This window comes from Choloepus didactylus, chromosome 1 (genome assembly GCF_015220235.1).
Source record: "Choloepus didactylus isolate mChoDid1 chromosome 1, mChoDid1.pri, whole genome shotgun sequence".
Classification (NCBI taxonomy): Eukaryota; Metazoa; Chordata; class Mammalia; order Pilosa; family Megalonychidae; genus Choloepus; species Choloepus didactylus.
In genome coordinates, this window is record NC_051307.1 from 2,619,983 (window position 1) to 2,637,616 (window position 17,634).

Genomic DNA, 17,634 nt, shown 5'->3' on the forward strand with positions numbered 1-17,634 from the left:
TAATTAAAACCCACACCTCACCACTCCTCCATCTTGCCCCATCTCCCTTTTTTTGTTTTAAAGAAACTTTTAACTTCAGAATAGTCTTAGATTAAAGGAAAAGTTGCAAAGACAGTAGAGAGTTCCCATCCAACCATCCCCCGGTGTCCCCTCTACTAGTGTCCTACATTGTGGGGGCGCTGGTGACAGTTACATTGTGGGGCACTGGTTACAGTTATGTTGTGGGGGCACTGGTTACACTTACGTTGTGGGGGCACTGGTGACAGTTACATTGTGGGGTGCTGGTTACAGTTATGTTGTGGGGGTGCTGGTTACAGTAATGTGGGGCACTGGTTACACTTACATTGTGGGGGTGCTGGTTACACTTATATTGTGGGGCACTGGTTACTCTTACATTGTGGGGGTGCTGGTGACAGTTATGTTGTGGGGGTGCTGGTTACAGTTACATGGTGGGGTGCTGGTTTCAACTGAGGACCAAGAGGGTTGCCTCATCAGTCACTGGCGCCCACCGTCCATTCAGGGCGCCATGGTCTATCCGTAACGTCCTCCGTCTGTCCTGGGACCACAGCCAGGGTCCCATGTGACGTTGCACGGTCACCTCTCCATAGGCCCCTCTCGGCTGGGACAGGGTCTCAGGCTGCCCTTGCTTGGGGTCCTGGTCATCTGTGAGGAGCGCTGGCCAGGGGCTTCATGGGAGGCCTCAGATGGGGACTTTCAAAGCCCAGAGAAGTGACCGTCGGGCTCCCGTCGCGTCAAGGGCTTGTGCCGTCAGCAGGGCTCCCCCTGTAAGAAAGGAATAAGTTTAGCTTTCACACAGAGACAGCATAGAATAAGGGAAATGGAGGCAAAACCAGTTTAAACAAGCCCCAGACAAAGAGAAGAGAGAATCTGCCTGCTCCTTATATGGAAAAGTAACCATAGTTACTGGAATGTAAAGAGATACGAGGTAAAATCAGAGGCGGGAACTCACAGCAAAAAAAAAAAAAGAAAATTGGGGGGGATAGGCTGATCGGTTCAAAATCTCAATAATGAGCTAGTTGGCTCTCTAGGATTGGCTGTACAAATTAAAATCTCAAAAGATGAATTAGTTAGTGTTCTCGGATAGGCTGTAACCTCTGTAGTACCCAGTCAATGGGGAAACAGGGGAGGGACTTGCAAATTAGGAGTAGGAGATTTAAAGATCGCCATTCTCTTCCTCTGGCACGCCAGCCTACCACGTGTTTGGCTGGACGCCCTATCTTGCAAGATCGTAAATAGATTCTTTTCTCCTCCAGAACCGAGTGAGCGTTTATTCCCTTACAGGTACCACTTTATTTCTGACACCCCTAGGATGTGGACCCTGGCCACCTGGCTCAGGTGGGTTCTGCCAGGCATCTCCCCCGTGGAACAGTAAAGATAGTAGTTGTTTTCCCCCTTTCCATACTGTGCTTTTTGGAGAAGTCACTCTGTGCAGCCCACACTTGAGGGGGGGATCTATGCTCCCCCCGGGGGCTATTCCCCCCACTTTTGGCCAGTATTATAATGATCCCGGACAAATGTGGGGTGCTCTGCCCAATGCCAATAGCAGCCAGTCCATGACACTGGGGTTTCAAAGAGAGAAAGAGTTTATTCCTATGCGTGAAACAAATGACATGGCCTATGGGCCCCCAAATCTGTCCCCGAGTCTAAGGAGCCCAGGGTTTTCACAGATTCAAACAAGAGGGGGGACAAGAACACACAGGGCTGGGAGCTGAGTTTCAGTAATTTCAGGTGTTAACTTCTGCCTATTCTACATAGAATATGGCAAGAAAAAGCATCTATATAACGATTCAGTAATCATAATCATTTGTTAATTCTTAATTTCTCGTTATAATTATATAATCGCTCTGACCTCGCCAGCCCCTCCCCTCGCTCCCCCACCCCGCCTCCACCCCAGCTGAGCACCCCCTCCCCTCCCCTCCCCATCCCACCTCCACCCCCGCATTGAGGACCTCCTCGTCCCCTCTTCCTCCACCCCAACCCTGAGCTGCCCCCCACGAGCTCCCTACCCTCCCCCAGCTCTGTCCGGGCACCGTCCACCCCCACCCCGCCCTGGGCGCCTCTCCCCTCCCCCACCCCACTTCCGCCCCCGCTTGGCGCCTGAGCCCCACCGAGCCTCCCGCCCCGCCCCCGCCCCCGCCCCCGCACTCTCTCCTCCGCGCCCCGCCCCCCGCCGCCGGACGAAGCCCCCCACCCAGCGCCCTGCAGCCAAGCCCAGACCTGCCCCGGAGGCTGCCCAGCGCCCACTCTGGGGGTCCCCGGTCCTTCGGGGCACACCGTGTTCGCCTGGCTCCTTGGGGCGCTGTCCAGGTCTCCATGGCCCTGATCTGCCCCAGGACCCCGACCCTGGAGGCCCGGGAGAGCGCGGACCCCGACGCAGCCGGCCGTGGGGACCCGGAGCAGTGGGGGCTGCCCACTGAGATCCGTGAGGCCCCTTCCCCTCCTCCAGTGCCCTCCCTGCCTTTGGGGAGCAACCCGGGGACCGTCCCCACGGGTCCTTGGTGGGGGCCTCAGAGCCCTGTGGGACGGGGAGCATGGGGGTCATGGAGGGCAGCCGGGGCTGCGTTGGCCGTGGCTCCCCGGGGGCCTCAGAGGCCTGCCTCCCCTTCCCTCCCGGGCAGGAGCCACCCACCGCCCGGACACCCCCAAGGGGATCCCAGGGGCTCCCTCTCACCCCATGGTGGGAGCAGGGTGGACAGAGCCGGGCGGGTCAGGGCTCCCGGGCAGTGGCCGATGGCATCGTCTCCCGGCATGTGTGTGGCCTGTCGCCTGGCGTGGTGTCCCGGGGTGTCCTGCATGGCCACCATCCTTGCTTGTGGACCCCTCACCCCAGTCCTGGACGAGGAGCTCAGCATGGACGTGATCCTGGTGGGCTCCAGCGAACCGTTGCCCACTGCCTCGCCCTGGCCTAGCAGAGGTGAGAGCCCCTGTGGGAGGTCAAAGCTCGGGTTTCCAGAATAGTCACACATCATGCAGACCCCCCAGGCGGGGGTGGGGGTCCCCACCCAGAGCCGTGTTTCCAAGACACAGGAGAGGGGGGCTGGGGGAGGGGGATCAGTGGGACCTGGGGCTCTCGCGACTTTAGGGGACAAATGTAAGGCTCGCTTCTTGCCTACATTTGAACAAAGAGCATGGAGAAGAGGGTGGGGTACCCCTTCTTTTCTCTTCCAGAGCGGATCGCCTACGAAGTCAGGGTGAACCGGCAGGACATAGAAGGTGAGTGGGGGCACCCTCAGCCGTGACCAGGCCAGGGGGACATCGGCCGAGAGGGGAAGGTCACCTGTGCATCAGCACACAGGCATCCCCGCAGGAGGTGGCAGGTGTCACCACGGCCAGCTCAGAGCCCCTCTGTCCGCCCACGGACCCCTGAGGCTGTGTTGAACGGGCGCCAAGTACTGTTTTTACTCTATTTACCGAGTCGTGCAATCATCACCACAAGCTACCTCTGGAATGTTTTCATCACCCCAGAATAGTCACCCCCATCCCACCCGCACCCCACACTCCGGGTCTCCCCTCCTTCACTCTCGGCCACCACTAATCTCCATTCTTTCTCCATTGATGTGTCTCTCCTGGATCCTTTGTGTTTCCATGTGAATTTGAGAATCAGCTTGTCCATTTCTGGGGAAAAAAAAAAAAGTTGTTGGGGACGTTGTTGGGAACCTGGAGGTCACCTCGTGGGCGTTGCTTTTTGAACAATCCTAAGTCTTCCTGTGTGGGAGCAAGGGGGCTTTCCGCTTATCGAGATCTTCTTTGATTTCTCTCGACAACTGTTGGGGTGTTTTCAGCGTACGCGTCTTGCTCTTCTGTTGTCAAATGGGTTCCTAAGCATTTCCTGGTCGTCTTCGCTGCTGTGACACGTGCTGAGCTTTGTTCCCTGCAGACATCTGCATCTGCTGTGGGAGCTGCCAGGTCTGGACACAGCACCCCCTGTTTGAGGGAGGGATGTGCACTCCGTGTAAGGTGAGCGGAGGTGCGTGATGGCGCGGGGGCCCCCGGACAGAGGGCAAGCCCGAGCTGGCCCTGTTCTTTGCCAAGGACAAGTTCCTGAGCTCCCTCTTCCTGTACGACGACGACGGCTACCAGTCCTACTGCTCCATCTGCTGCTCGGGCCAGACGCTGCTCATCTGCGAGAACCCCGACTGCACCCGGTGAGGCGAGGGGCACCCACGGCCAGGGGCAGCTCCCTGCGACCTGGTGTCCACGGCCAAGGGCAGCTCCCCAGGACTGGGTGGCCAGGGCTGAGGGTTGATGGAGCCACTGCCCCCATGTCTGGGACCCCCCCCGTCTTTCTCAGCTACTCACCCCGGGGTTGGCGGGTCCCCTCTTCCCAGAAGGCTGGTTTCCTCCCAAGTTCTCAGTTTCCACCTTAGCTACCCCTTTTGGCCCAGAGCCGTGGCACACAGGAAGTGAGGTGGCAGAAGTTTGCTTTTGTGATTTTTCTTTTTATTATTATTACTGCCAAGACTCAGTTTTCATTATGGGGTGCAGTGGTGGGACCCTGGTCCCCGGGCTGCCAGTCTCAGCCAGGGGCTGGGCAAGGGGCACAAGCTCCCCCAGGGTCCCGCTGTCTCCTGACGCCCCACTCAGCCTCTGGGCCGTTCACATGTGTCAGGACCCCCCAAACCCCCACCAGGGCTCCCACCTCACGGGGCGCCGCAACCAACAGGGCTGACCTTGTCCTTTTCAATGACCCTGGGGGTGACCTTTGTCGTTCACCCCAAAGCAACGGGTCCCTGTGCCCAGGCCCGTGTGCGAGACCCCCCGCAGCGCCGTGGTTTCCTGTGTGCCCCCAGGTGCTACTGCTGTGACTGCGTGGACACCCTGGTGGGCCCCGGGACGTCGGGGAAGCTCCAGGCCATGAGCAACTGGGTCTGCTTCCTGTGCCTGCCCCTCCCGGGCCACGGGCTGCTGCGGCGGCGGAGGAAGTGGCGCGGGCGGCTGAAGGCCTTCCAGGACCGCGAGGCGGTGAGGGCGGGGAGGGCGCCGCGGGCACCCCAGCCGCAGCGGGTCCCTCAGGGTGCGGCCAGTAAATGCCCGTGCACCGCAACACGGGGCGAAGCTAGAGGCTTTAAGCAAATCCCCTTCTTGCATTCTCCTCTTTAATAACAATTTCTGCCGTGCCGTCTGTTTCTTAACCGCTGCTCGAGCTGGGCAGTGTTGTGCGGTGAGGCTGGGTGGGGGGCACCGCCGGCAGGTGGGAGAGCCAGCCCTGGGGAGCGTGTCGGCGAGTTCTGTGTCGATACGTCCAGCAGACGGACGCAGATGCTCGTCGGGAGGAGCTAGGAGCTCCCCACTGCTGGGGCGGGTTTAGGATTTCTGAGGTGTAAGCCTCAGAACTGAAGGATTACAAAATAGGCGGTTCCTCTCGGGATAGGTAATCTTCCTTCAAAACCGGGCAAATGCCCCCGCTCTGCTTTTCCTCTTCCAAGATGTAGCTGCAGGTGGCCAGTGGCCAGGAGGGGAGGCCGCCCTGGCTGCGGGCAGGTCCGCCTTCTCTGGGTGGCAGCCAGGATGGACCCCGGGCCCCTGGCGCCCTTCTCTGCTCCCCCAGGGGGGCCTCGGCTGCAGAGGGGAATCCACCTGCATGTCACGGGCTCAGGCAGATGTCACCCCCTCCTTTTTTAACAGGAAAGTCCTCTTGAAATGTATAAGACTGTGCCTGCGTGGAAAAGAGAGCCGGTCCGGGTGCTGTCTCTCTTTGGGGACATCAAGAAAGGTGAGCACAGACATGTCCCAAAGTCACCCCCAAAACGGGCCGCGGCCCATGGTGGGAAGGGAGGATCCGGGAGACGACTGCCACTGGAGCGGATGTGACAGACCCTGGGCCTCCGGCATGCTCGGCACACAGCTGGCAGACCACCACCCGCTCCTGGGGACAGCCCCGGCCTGGGGCGGACCCGCTGTGGGCAAGGCGCAGGGTCAGCCTCCTGGGACAACTGGTCGCTGGGCCACGGCCACCCACTGGGTACAGGGTGGGGGTGAGCTGGGCAGGGCGGGGGCTGGGAGGAGATGGTCCCTGCCGGGTCCCAGCTGTGCCCACCTGGCGCTCCAGGCCACCCACCGCTGTCACCAGCTGCTCCCTCCCCTCCCCTGCCCATGGTCCACGCTCACCACCAGCCGTGGCCGAGTCCTCCTGGTCTTTCATCTTGGACTTTGCAGCCAGACCCCCCACCCTCACCCCGTGCCCATGCTGGGTGCACCTCCCAATGCCCCAGATGCCAGCAGGGAGTGAGGACAGGGGGACCGTGGGCAGGGCCCCCTGAAATCCTGCTTGCCACCAGCTGCTGGGTTAGCTGCAGCCCCGCCCTGGAAGGGGTGACTGGTGCTTTGAGGGCTGGGGGGGGAGGGGCCTGTGCCCACAGCCTGCACCCCCACCCCCGTGACGGCTGTGCAATGGCGTCAGGCATCGACGGCCATCAGGCCCCACCTGGATGCGGGATGTCACCGGCCATCACAGCTTTGCGAGGTGCCCTCACTGTGGGACACCCTGAACTCGGCCCTAGGCTGAGGGCACCCGGGGAGAGGCGGGAGCACAGACAGCTGACCCCAGAGCCCGGCCCGACCCTGGGTTTTTGGTGCGCCCAGTTCCACTGGACACGGCCGGGAGGGAGGGACAGGGTCCCTCGGCTGTCAGACCTGACCCAGGTGTGGTTCTGTCGGCGCCTGCGTGGGAAACGCATCCACGGGCCTCACCCCAACCTCCGCTCAGCCAGGCCCGGACCCCCTCCCCGGAGACCCCGACTCTTCCCCAGTCTGAGCTGTGGCACTGCAGACAGCACACCCCCACAGGCCCTGCCCTGCCCCGGACCCCCGGCCCACCCCTGGACCCCGCACTGCCTCTGACCTCCACCCCAGTTCTGATTATCTGTCCCTGCCTGGGGGTACGTCTGGGGGTGGTGCAGGGGCTTCCTGAGCCCACCTCCCAGCAGAGAGGACTTTACCCAGCAAAATACAAAAAGTAAGCACAAGGATGACACGATGGGTAAACCACCAGTGACGGCCCCGCTCCATGCCTAGGACAGCTGAGGCGGCCGGAGGCCAGTTCAGACGCCGCCACACAGCCTGACCCCTCGAAGGGCCTCCACACCCTCCCGGGGTCCCCGCAACCTTCCAGGGCTCCCCCACAGCCTCCCAGGCCCTCTTGTACCCTCCCAGGACCACCCAAGTCCCTAAGGCCCCCCATCCTCTCAGGGTGCTGCACAACCTTCCACGGAGCCAGCTGTACCCTCCCTGGGACCCCCACAATCTCCCAGGGAAACCCCCATATCCTCAGGTCCACCCACATCGTCTCATGGCACCCTGTATCTTCCCAGGGCCCCTTGTAACCTTCCAGGGTCACCCTGCACCCTCCAGGGCCCCCTGAAACCCCCCAGAGACCCCAGCCATCCCAGGGCTGCCCACACCCTCCCAGGGACCCCCACAACCTCCCAGAACTCCCATACACATCCAGAGTCCTCCTGAACCTTGTCAGGGGCTCCCATACCCTCCTAGGCTCCCACAACCTTCCAGGGACCCCCCCCACACCCTCCCAGGACTCCCCACAACCTCCTAGGGTCCCCCCTTGCTATCCCAGGACCACCCACCCTCCCGGCCCTGCCGGCTGAGTGTTGCCCAGCCTAGCCCCTGTGCCCTGGGCCCACGCCGGCCCCTCCTGCTGCGCCTTTGGAGAACCTGCTACGGCTCTAGGCCCAGGACCAGGCAGACGCCTCCACGTCTGAGTGCACTTCACGGTGTCTGCACACGGCCCACGTGGGGACAGGGTTCTCCGCAGTGGCCCACATCATGGTCGGGAAAACCAGGGCACACGGGGGGCGTGACAGCCCATCTCCCGTTCCCACCAGGCGTCCTTCAGCCCTTTCTGCAGCTGTGCTCCGGGCACTTGTCTGTCCCCGACGTGGTCTCCTCCAAGGCCCGTCCCTGGTCCCTGCCGCCCACACTGGCCATGTCATGGAGGCTGCGGGCCCGGCTGTTTCCTAGCACACCGAGCGCCGGGCCTGGTTCTGCCACAGATTGGCTTGACTTTCCTAAATTGGCGCTTGGTGGTGTTTGCTCAGCTCACGGTGGGACAAGTATCCTCACCCTCAGTCCCCACCCCGTCTCTAAGAGGGTGGAGGTTATGCATCAGAGGCGGGTATGTGTCCTGCCATCCCGGCCACTGTCCCTCCTTGTGGGACAGGAATGGTCATGAGCCCTCTCGTCCCTCCGGCAGAGCTGCTGAGCTTGGGCTTCCTGGAGAGCGGCTCGGGCCAGGAGCGGCTGAGACACCTGGAGGACGTCACGGACGTGGTGCGGAGAGACGTGAGTGCAGCCGGGCCAGCTCGGACCTGGGCCCAGGGGGCGGACGGGCAGGTGGGCCTCGGGGAGCAGGGCCCGGGAGGCTGGACGCCGTGCGGCTCTGGCAGGAATCTGCTCTCCACCCGCGCGGTCTGAGGCCAGGTGACGCCCAGGAAGCTGGCTGGGGCACCGTGCCACAGCGCGTCCCCAGGGAGAGCCGAGTCGCCCGTGTCATGATCCTCACATCCCGGGCAGGTGGGCAGCCGCAGCACCCTGGTCCACCAGCTCAGAGCCCAAGTGGCCCATTCCCACCACCCATAATGGGGGGCTGCTCAGCCGAGGGTTGCACACTTACCCCTCCTCTAAGATGAAAGTGCTGAGTCTCGAACCAAAAATTCTCGAACACTGAGGCTAGGTGACGTGGTCCTAGCAACGCGACTTTTCCCTGTCAGTGGAACCCCAGATGCGCAAGGAGCAGCCCCCACCCAGGCCCCTCCCAGGGGCCCCCCACCGCTGTCCACAGCAGTGGCAAGGAGCGGCTTTGCAGCTCCCATTTGCAACTTGGGTCGCGGGCAGCCGCTGCGGCATCAGCAGGACCGCAGGCCCCTCACAGGCTGCAGGTGGGGGTGCCCTGCTCCTGGGGGGGCGGCAGGGACCAGGGGCTTGCATCACCCGCCTGCCCGGTGCCCAGGACGGAGCCCCGAGGTGCAGCCGCCTGGGAGCTGAATAGCTGTGGGGTGCAGGATCTGGGGGAGCAGAGGGCATTGAAGGGAGGGGGGCAGCAGGGAGAGGGGGCCACCAGGGGGTTTGCTCCCCCAACCCTGCAGACCAGCTGGACCTCATCACTTGGCTCCCATCAGCCCAGAGCCTGATATGAGGGTCTCGTCCCCATGCTGACAGGGCCTGGAGAGGCCTGGGCTCCACCATCCATGGGTCCCCCTGCCCCAAAGCCCCAGGCGGGTCTCCTCATGACAGCTGACACCCCTCAGCCCTCAAGCATCCCCACTGTGACCCCCAGCCCTGGCAACCCCTTTCTGGCCTCTGCCCAGCCTGTGCACTTGACCGGGTCACCTCCAGGGACATTTGTGATGGGGAACATGACGGTGATTTGTAGGCTTCGCAGCCTTGTTTCTGGCAGGGCTGCAAGAAAATTCCAGACAGAGAAGACATGTCCCTTGATACAGTCAAAGAAGATGCAAGACACACCCTCCCCTCACATAACACACTGCCTATGGTTAATTAGTCGTGGGGGTTCGGGGTCCCCAGCCTGCCATGCACTGCACATTGTCACAGACCCTGTGTCGTGAGACGGGCCAGGACCCAGCACTCTTCCCCGGCCTCTAGCAGCCCGCATTCTAGGCTGCTGGCTGCAGGGTCTCTCGGGTGAGCAGGGGTCCTCCCTGAGCCTCGGGCTCCTCCTCCTTCCTGCTGGGCGGGGCCAGCTGCACCTGCACAGCTGTTCCTAGCTGGGCTGTCAGGTAGGCACGAGCAGCCACCCTGGTTGCAGTCACCAGGAGTGTTTGCCTGGGACCCTCACCCTGCTCTCACCTCCTCTGCCTCACCCCCTTCCTCTGACCAGACGCCCACTTGCCACCCCTGCCTCCACTCAGCAGGGCGGGGCGGGGCCGGAGCCCAGGGCCCGGGGACAGGCCGGTGCAGAGCCAGGCTCATCTCTCGCTGCCACCCGGGAGGGTGCGGCAGAGGCCACGGGGCGTCCCGGGAAGGGCGGCTTGGGGGAGGCTCTGAGGAGACCCCCGTTGTGCTGTCAGGAAGCAGGGGGGTCCCGGCACCGGGCATCCTATTCGCTTTCTTCTGGAGGAACGACACACTGGCAAACGCTGCCCCCGGGGAGGGCCGGGCGTGACCGCGGAGTGCCCTCGCTGTCCGAGTCCGCCAGGGTCAACGAGTGACCTTGCCTGATGACGGCTGGTGGCGGGAATTGTTTATCCTCGGCGGGAATGTCGTGGCCAGCTGTCGGAGCCCAGCTGCTCGCTGCCGGCATCGGGAGACCGTCTTGGCTTTCCCGGACGACACATGATTCCCCGAATCTCGGGTTCGATGCCAGCCCCCCAGGAGGGTTCCTGAAGGACTTGACACCCAGGAGTGATTTCCATTGCCAGTGCGTTTGTGGGGAGGGGTGCTGGTTGCAGGTGACCCGTCCAGGCGTCCCCCCACCCGGAGGAGGAGAGAGCTCCAAGGCCAGCTGCGGTGGGGGGTGGGGAGGGGGAGAGCGAGGTGGCTGTGTGAGGGTCGGGGCTTCCTCTGCACCCAGGGGCTCGGGTTTCTTGGGGCTGTGTTGGGGTCCCGCAAGCTGAGCAGAGTGGCCGCATCATGTACTGGACAGTGGCCATCACGTGGTTTCAGCACCCCCATCTTCAGCTGTTGTTGGCAACGGAAGCAGCGTTTGCCCCCAGCACACGCGACCTCGTGATACAACAAGGCGTCCTGTGCACCGTGTCTTGCAGGTGGAAGAATGGGGCCCCTTCGACCTCCTGTACGGCGCCACGCCTCCCCTCGGTCATCCCTGTGAGCACCCTCCCGGTAAGAGATGCTTCCAGAAGGCTCTGAGCTCCAGCCCCTTCTCACCACCCCAACCCTCCTTGGGGAGGGAAGAAATTGCAAATAGTGTTGCATTTTTTAAAAACACCTGTTTTGCGGTATAATCCAGCCTTGATAAATTGCACATTTCAAGTGTCTAGTTGGATGAGTTTTGGCTTTGGTGCCCCCCGTGAAGGCGTCACCGGAGTGCACACCCCGTGCCCGTCACTGCTGGGCCCCTCACCCTGGCACCGCATACCCCAGTTGCATAGATGCGGAATTTGTCCTGTGGGAGCACAGCACCCCGCTGTGTGCCTCCTGCTCCCCTGCACTGCACTGACCCCCAGGTGGTCGCATCTCCACGCCGGGCTCGCCCCTCCTGCACCCCGTGACCCTGCCCCACCCCCCAGGGTGGTACGTGTTCCAGTTTCACCGGCTCCTGCAGTACGCGCGGCCCCGGCCGGGCAGCGGGCAGCCCTTCTTCTGGATGTTCGTGGACAACCTGGTGCTGACCGCGGAGGACCGGGCCGTGGCATCTCGCTTCCTGGAGGTGCGCGGGTGTGTGTGCATGGCCAGGGGCCCCTCTGCTCCCCACACCGCCCCATGGGACACGTGGGGCTCTCCTTGGGTAGGGGTGCCACCCTTCGGCCAATCCAGGGCTCAAGATCCCGTCTCTCTTCACACCGGCTTCGGGGGCAGGTGCGCCCGGGAGCACAGGGCCTCTCGCGCGTGACCACGGAGGGCCCTCCCGCTGCGCGCCCACCCTGCACCCTTGGAACGGCTGCTGCTGCCACAGGGCAAATGCCCACCGCAGCCTGCACCCATGTCTCCTGTGCCTCACGTACATGCATGTGTGTGTACACGTGCCTTCCTCCACCAAGCACACACACACACACACATCACATGCAGATTTACACACACGTGCACACGTGCACACACATACACAGTGCACACACTCACGAAGTTGTGACACACCCCTTTCTAGCAGGGGGTCTGGAAGCGGGAGGGGGCCAGTGTGTCTGGGGGGTTCTTGGGATCAGTCTCCGTGGGGCCTTCTCTGCAGCTCCCCGGGTCTGAGAAGTGGAGTCCGGGCCGCCTCGGGGTTGGTGTCGGGGACCGGGCTGCCTCTGGTCCCCGCTCAGCCTCCCTCCCACCCCCGGCCTCCCCCTCCACTGGTGGCCCACGTCCTGCCGCCCTCTGCGGCCTCCCCTTTCCTTCCGGTGCCTTCCAGGAAGCCCGCATGGCTCCCCATGAGCTCACTGCAGCATTTGCACTTTGGAAAACCCTTCTTGCTGCCAGTGAAACCTCTCTCCTCCCTGCGACAAAACATCCAGTCTGACTCTCCAAGACCAAGGGCGTCGTTGCCTTTAGTGGGGTTGGGGGCAGAGGGCGGCGGGGTCAGCGGGTGGGGCCGTGGGTGTCGGCGGGGGCACGGCAGCCCGTCGGTCACTGTGCAGAACACGCCACGGGCTTTCCTTCTCACGAGATTTGCCAACAGTGACTGGTGAGCGGGGCCGACGGCGGGTGACCTGCAGCCAGGCTGCCCGAGAGCCCCCCCGCGGTGGGCTGGGAGGTGGGGGCCAGGCTGAGCGCGGCCACTGTCCCCCCACAGACTGACCCGGTGACCATCCAGGACGCCCGCGGGAGGGCCGTGCAGGACGCCGTGCGTGTGTGGAGCAACCTGCCCGCCGTGAAGAGGTAGCTGCCCTCCGGGGCTCAAGGGCTACCCATCCAGCCTCGGGGCCCCCCAAGGCAGGAGCTGGAGAAACGGGGGGTGTTTGTGAGGGGCACAGGCCCAGAGCAGCCCAGGGAGGGCCGGAACGTCCCCTTCCCACCCAGACCCTCCCCAGGCCGCAGACTGGGCCACACGGCTCAGCCCCCAGCACCCCCCGTCTCCTGAGCACCCTGCCCCGTCCGGCACTCACTGTCACGTGTACACGCCACCCACACCATGCACACTCACCCACATGCTCACACCCCCACACTCACGTGCTTGCACACGCACACACATCACAGACACACACATGTACTTACATGCCCCTACCCACTCACATTGCTCTCCCGTGCTCACACCCGTTCACACCCTCACATGTGTACACACACACAGCCCCTCACCCCATGCACCCCACATTCTCACACACACCCAGGCACACCCACTCACACAGCACTCAAACATGCCATCTTATGCTCACACTCACACCAGTTCATACACCCCCACTCTCTCACACCCACACCCACACCCACACCCCCTCCTCCACTGCCCCGGGCACCCCCCCCACCCCCGCCCCCAGTCCCCCTCACCCCGTCCTGCACCTGCCTCAGGCCTCGGCCTCAAGGTCTTCTCCTCCGTCCAGATGTGCCCACCGCCTCCCAGCTCCCGTCCCCACCCCAGCTCCCCTGTCCCATCCCAGCTCCCCTCCCCATCCCAGCACCCCTCCCCCATCCCAGCTCCCCTCCCCATCCCAGCACCCCTCCCCCATCCCAGCTCCCCTCCCCACCCCAGCTCCCCTGCCCGCCCCAGCTCCCTCCCCCATCCCAGCACCCCCCTCCCAGCTCCCCTCCCCGCCCCAGCTCCTCTTTCCCATCCCAGCTCCCCTCCCCGCCCCAGCTCCCCTCTCCGCCCCATCTCCCCTCCCCCATCCCAGCTCCCCTCCCCATCCCTGCTCTGCGCTCACCTTGTTTCTTGTCCTCACCTGCACCCCTGTGCCCGGGAGCCCCCTGTGGCTCTGGGTCTGCCCTCCCCACCCTGTACCCCTTGCCCAGCGCGGCGTCTGGCTCATGGAATCGTGTGGAGCACGTCAGGTGCATCACCTGGGGAAACCGAGGCAGGTTTCCTCTTACCTGGCCCGTGGCTGGCGGTGGGCTGCAGCCTGGTTCCTGGAGGCTGGTGTCCCCGTGTTCCCCTGGCCTGACACCCCTCCGGGGCCTGCGTTCAGGTGGCACTAAGGCAAGGCCATTTTCCAAAACACTCATTTTGGGAGGTTTCAGGCCGTCCACGTCTCCTGCACCATCTCCCCTGCGCTTGCTCTCACCCCTTCTCCCTGCCTCAGTCTCTCCGAGGAGGTGAGGAGGAGCTGGGTGCGGTGGGCAGGGGAGGGCTGGGTGCACAGGCTCGTGGACCCAGGACGCAGGGCCCGTCCTGCCGCCGCCCGGGACCCCCAAGACAGCCAGAATCACACCCCCTGGAAGCAACCCGGGCACCCGAGAGCCGCTCGGGGAAGGCACCCGTCCCCTCCAGCCCCGACCCGGGCCTGGTCACGCCCGGGGACTCCTCCTGGCTCAGCCCGGAGGCGCCTCCTGTCCTCCATGAGTCCTTGGCCCTTGGATCCCCCGGGGCAGGGTCCTGGGAGATCAGCTCCCCTGGGTGCCCCGTCCAGGCTCAGGGGTTCTCTCGGTGGTGAGGATTGAGAACCCCCCTCATGGAAAGTGGAGCTGTCAGGAAGGGCAGTCGCCACCCGTGGCATCCGCTGCCACCAGCCACCTGCTCCGTCGGACTCGAGCACGGCCTCCAGCTGCCCTGGGAGTTGGGGGGCAGGGGGCCAGCCCCAAGGGAACCCAGGAGATGCCCCAAGACCCAGTCGACACCCTGGGAGCGTGAGAGGGGTTAGCAGCCCCCTGTTGGCGCAGCCTCTCTCTCCCAGGGCTCGTCACACCCCAAGTCCCGCTCGTCTCCCGGCCCCCTGCCCACGCCTGCACTAGGGGTCCAGCACCTCCCCAGAGGCCACGGGCGCTCCCAGGGGACAGCGAAGGGCCGCGTGGGGTCTTTGTCCTCTTGGAAGTCTGCCCGGAAACAGCCTGGGAAAGGCAGATTTGGCCACATCCTTTTTTTGACCCTTTTATTAATACAACACGTCCCAGTAATTTTCTTTGCTCTGAAGTCTGTTTTGTGAGATATTAGTGTAGCTACTCAAGATTTCTTTTCTTAAAATTTTATAATGAGCATTTTTTTTTCACAAGCCCTCTTTTTTATTGGCCACATCCTTTCCCTCTCTGTGGGTTGGCTGCCCTGGGCCGGCCTGCAGCTGCTTCTGGAGGCTTCCGGCTCCTGCTCATCATGTGGAAAGGGGGCCCACTGGGCTGGGCCAGGGGCCGGCCCTCCCTGCTTGCAGCCTGTGGGGATCAGGGAGCAGGAGCCATCGGAGCCGTGGACCAAGGACATGCTGTCCTTCCACCACCGTGTGGACACTGGTGGAACGTGGACATCCCTTTGCAAAGATGCTGGACTTCAGGACCCCGACAGTCTGAGAGAGATTGCTGCCAGCCACCGTGCCCCCTCCCATGCAAGCATGGAGCCCCCCACCTCCCTGTGCCCCCCACACCTTCCTCGTGGGTGCAGTGGGGACCTTGCAGATTTGCAACCAGCATCCTTCTCTCCTTCACAGCCGAGACTCGGCTCTGGCCCCTGAAGACGAGTTGTCACTGCGCGCTTGGGACCGGCAGAGAGCAAAGCTCCCCGCCCAGGGCCCGGCCGCGCTGGTCAAGAACTGCTTTCTCCCCCTCAGAGAGTATTTCAAGTATTTTTCAATGGAACTCACTTCCTCTTTGTGAATGAATCATTATACTGTGAAAACAGAAAAAGACTTTTCCTAGAACAAAAATAATGTTCTTCATATTGTCTCTCTTTCCTCTTCAGATTATTATTTTATTTGCTTGAGTTTTGATTTATTGTGGTTGGCACAGGTCCGTCTTTTATTTGGCAGCAGAGACGCAGGGCCCCTCCCCATTATGTTCGTCCATGGGGTGCCCAGAGCTCTGAGCAGTTACAAACAAGATCCCGATGTTAGGGTCACGTGGCACTACCAAAAATATTTGTGTTCTGGTTGAAAGTTAAAATATGTTTATTCTGGAATATTCTTTGGTCGTTTCTGGTGTTCAATGCACAGGAACAGGCTCTGTGTGGTTCTGTGGGACACTGGGGGTGTGGGGACGACGAGCAGGGTGCTGCGTAAGTGCCAGCTGGATGTGCTGGATGGACACGTGGACACAGCACCTCGGGACTTCCCTGCAATGCGCTGAGAGCAATTGCACGCCCGGCTTAGGGCCGTGTCAACACCCCATCCCTCGTGGAGCTTGGAGTGAAGAACGGACTGAACGCAGAACCCAGACACCGTGGCCGAGTCTGATGGCAGAGCGTCCAGTTTGCCAGGTCTGTGACCACAGCAAACCAGTGGGTGGGCTTGACCTGCGGGCATCTGCAGCTCGCGTTTCAGAGGCCGGGAGACGTTCAAAGTCCAGGAGTGACGAGGCTGGCCTTCTCCGGGGCCTGGTGTCCAGCCGCCGGCCGTCTTCGGGGCTCCGTGGCCTGCAGCTCTGCCCCTGTCACATGGCCACCTCTGGCTCCTGTGTCTGCTCTTCTGGTACCCCTAACCCTCCTGTGGCCTCCTCTGGCTTCTGGCTTCCGGTTCTTCTCCTTATGAGGTCTCGGGTCGTATGGACTGAGACCCACCCTCATTCGGTTGGGTGGCACCTTGATGAAAAATAACATCTTTAAGGGGTCCTACCCTGGGGTCACCCACACAGGGACACGGTTACGAGGAAGAGCGTCTGCGTTGGGGTGTGCTACTCGCCCTTCCACGCACAGCATGTGACTGCTTCTCCCTGGGTCCGAGGGCAGTTGACAGTAGGTGCACCGAGGGGAGACCACCACAGACCACCACACCACACCGTGATCACACCAACACCGGGCCGCCGTCAACACCACACCATCGTGAGAGCACCAACTCAGCTGGGCCCAACTCACATGCCACGAGCTCTAGGGGAATCCCAGGTTAGCGCGAAAACTCCCGCAGGGATTTAGATTTACATACTGAATGCCCTCAAGTTGTCCTGGGAATTAGCACTGGGATTTGGAGACCCCTGCAGCTGGCCCTGGTGCCGTTGGCGTATGTTAAATGCTTTGAGAAAGAAAGGTGAGGTTTAAATGTGACCTGTTGGAGATTTTTAAAAAATATCTTGAAATAGAAAAGTCCTCAGTGGCGTCAGTATGACAGGATGTCCACTCCTGTGGTGTGGACCCAATGTAAGTGGGGACCTTTTGATGAGGCTACCGCAGTTCAGGTGTGGCCCAGCTCAGTCAGGACGGGTTTCAATCATTTATAAACAGAATGAATTCAGGAAGCAAGAAGCTGAAATCCACGAAACCCAGAGAGAAGGGAGAGAACAGCAGGTACCACCACATGCTTTGCCGTGTGTAGAGGAGCCCAGGGTCACCGACAGCTGGACTTTGGGGAGAAAGCATCTCTCTGAGGGTGCCTTGATTTGGATATTTTCCTGGTCTCAAAACCATGAGCTAATAAATCCCTACTGTTTAAGCTGACCCATTGCATGGTATTTGCTGGAGTGGCCTAGGAAACCAAAACAGATTTTGGTACCAGGAGAGTGGGGTGCTGTTGTTACAAATCCCAAAAATGTGGAAACGGCTTTGGAACTGGGTCATGGGTAGAGCTGGGAGAATGGTGAGGAGCTGGATAGAAAAGGCTGAGACTGCTTGGAAGAGACCGTTGGTAGAAATATGGATGCTAAAGATGACAATGAGGCCTTAGAAGGAAATGATGAATGTGTCGTTGCCGACTGGAAGGAATAAGCCTTGTTTTAAAATGGCAGAGAACTTGACTAAATTGAGCTCTGATTTCAGATGGAGGGCAGAATTTGAGAGTGACAAATCAGACACTTAGCTGAGGAGATTTCCAAACTGGAATCTGGAACAGGCAGCCTGGCTTCTCCCTGCAGCTCATGGTGAACACGAGACGAAAGGGATAAGCTGAGCACTGGGCTTCTGGACACAAGAAACCAGATGATGCTTTG

At 61.6% G+C, this 17,634-nt stretch overlaps 1 protein-coding gene across 1 annotated transcript; it reads left to right on the forward strand.

The window, feature by feature from the left end:
- Positions 1-526: 526 nt before the first annotated feature.
- DNMT3L (DNA methyltransferase 3 like) lies at positions 527-15,601 on the forward strand. Its single transcript, XM_037845382.1, has 14 exons — positions 527-537; positions 1,303-1,356; positions 2,124-2,519; positions 2,640-2,935; positions 3,190-3,234; positions 3,899-3,978; positions 4,054-4,166; positions 4,812-4,983; positions 5,647-5,734; positions 8,228-8,316; positions 10,758-10,833; positions 11,241-11,380; positions 12,443-12,528; positions 15,213-15,601. The coding sequence occupies exons 1-14, from the start codon at positions 527-529 to the stop codon at positions 15,376-15,378; spliced, it is 1,812 nt and encodes a 603-aa protein (XP_037701310.1). The 3' UTR covers positions 15,379-15,601.
- The last annotated feature ends 2,033 nt before the right edge of the window (positions 15,602-17,634 follow it).

What these genes read in the sequence shown, in the direction of transcription:
- DNMT3L (XM_037845382.1), top strand. An exon ending in GAACCGGCAGGACATAGAAG is followed by an intron (nt 3,235 to 3,898) that starts GTGAGTGGGGGC and finishes TGTTCCCTGCAG; the next exon opens with ACATCTGCATCTGCTGTGGG. An exon ending in AACCTGCCCGCCGTGAAGAG is followed by an intron (nt 12,529 to 15,212) that starts GTAGCTGCCCTC and finishes TCTCCTTCACAG; the next exon opens with CCGAGACTCGGCTCTGGCCC.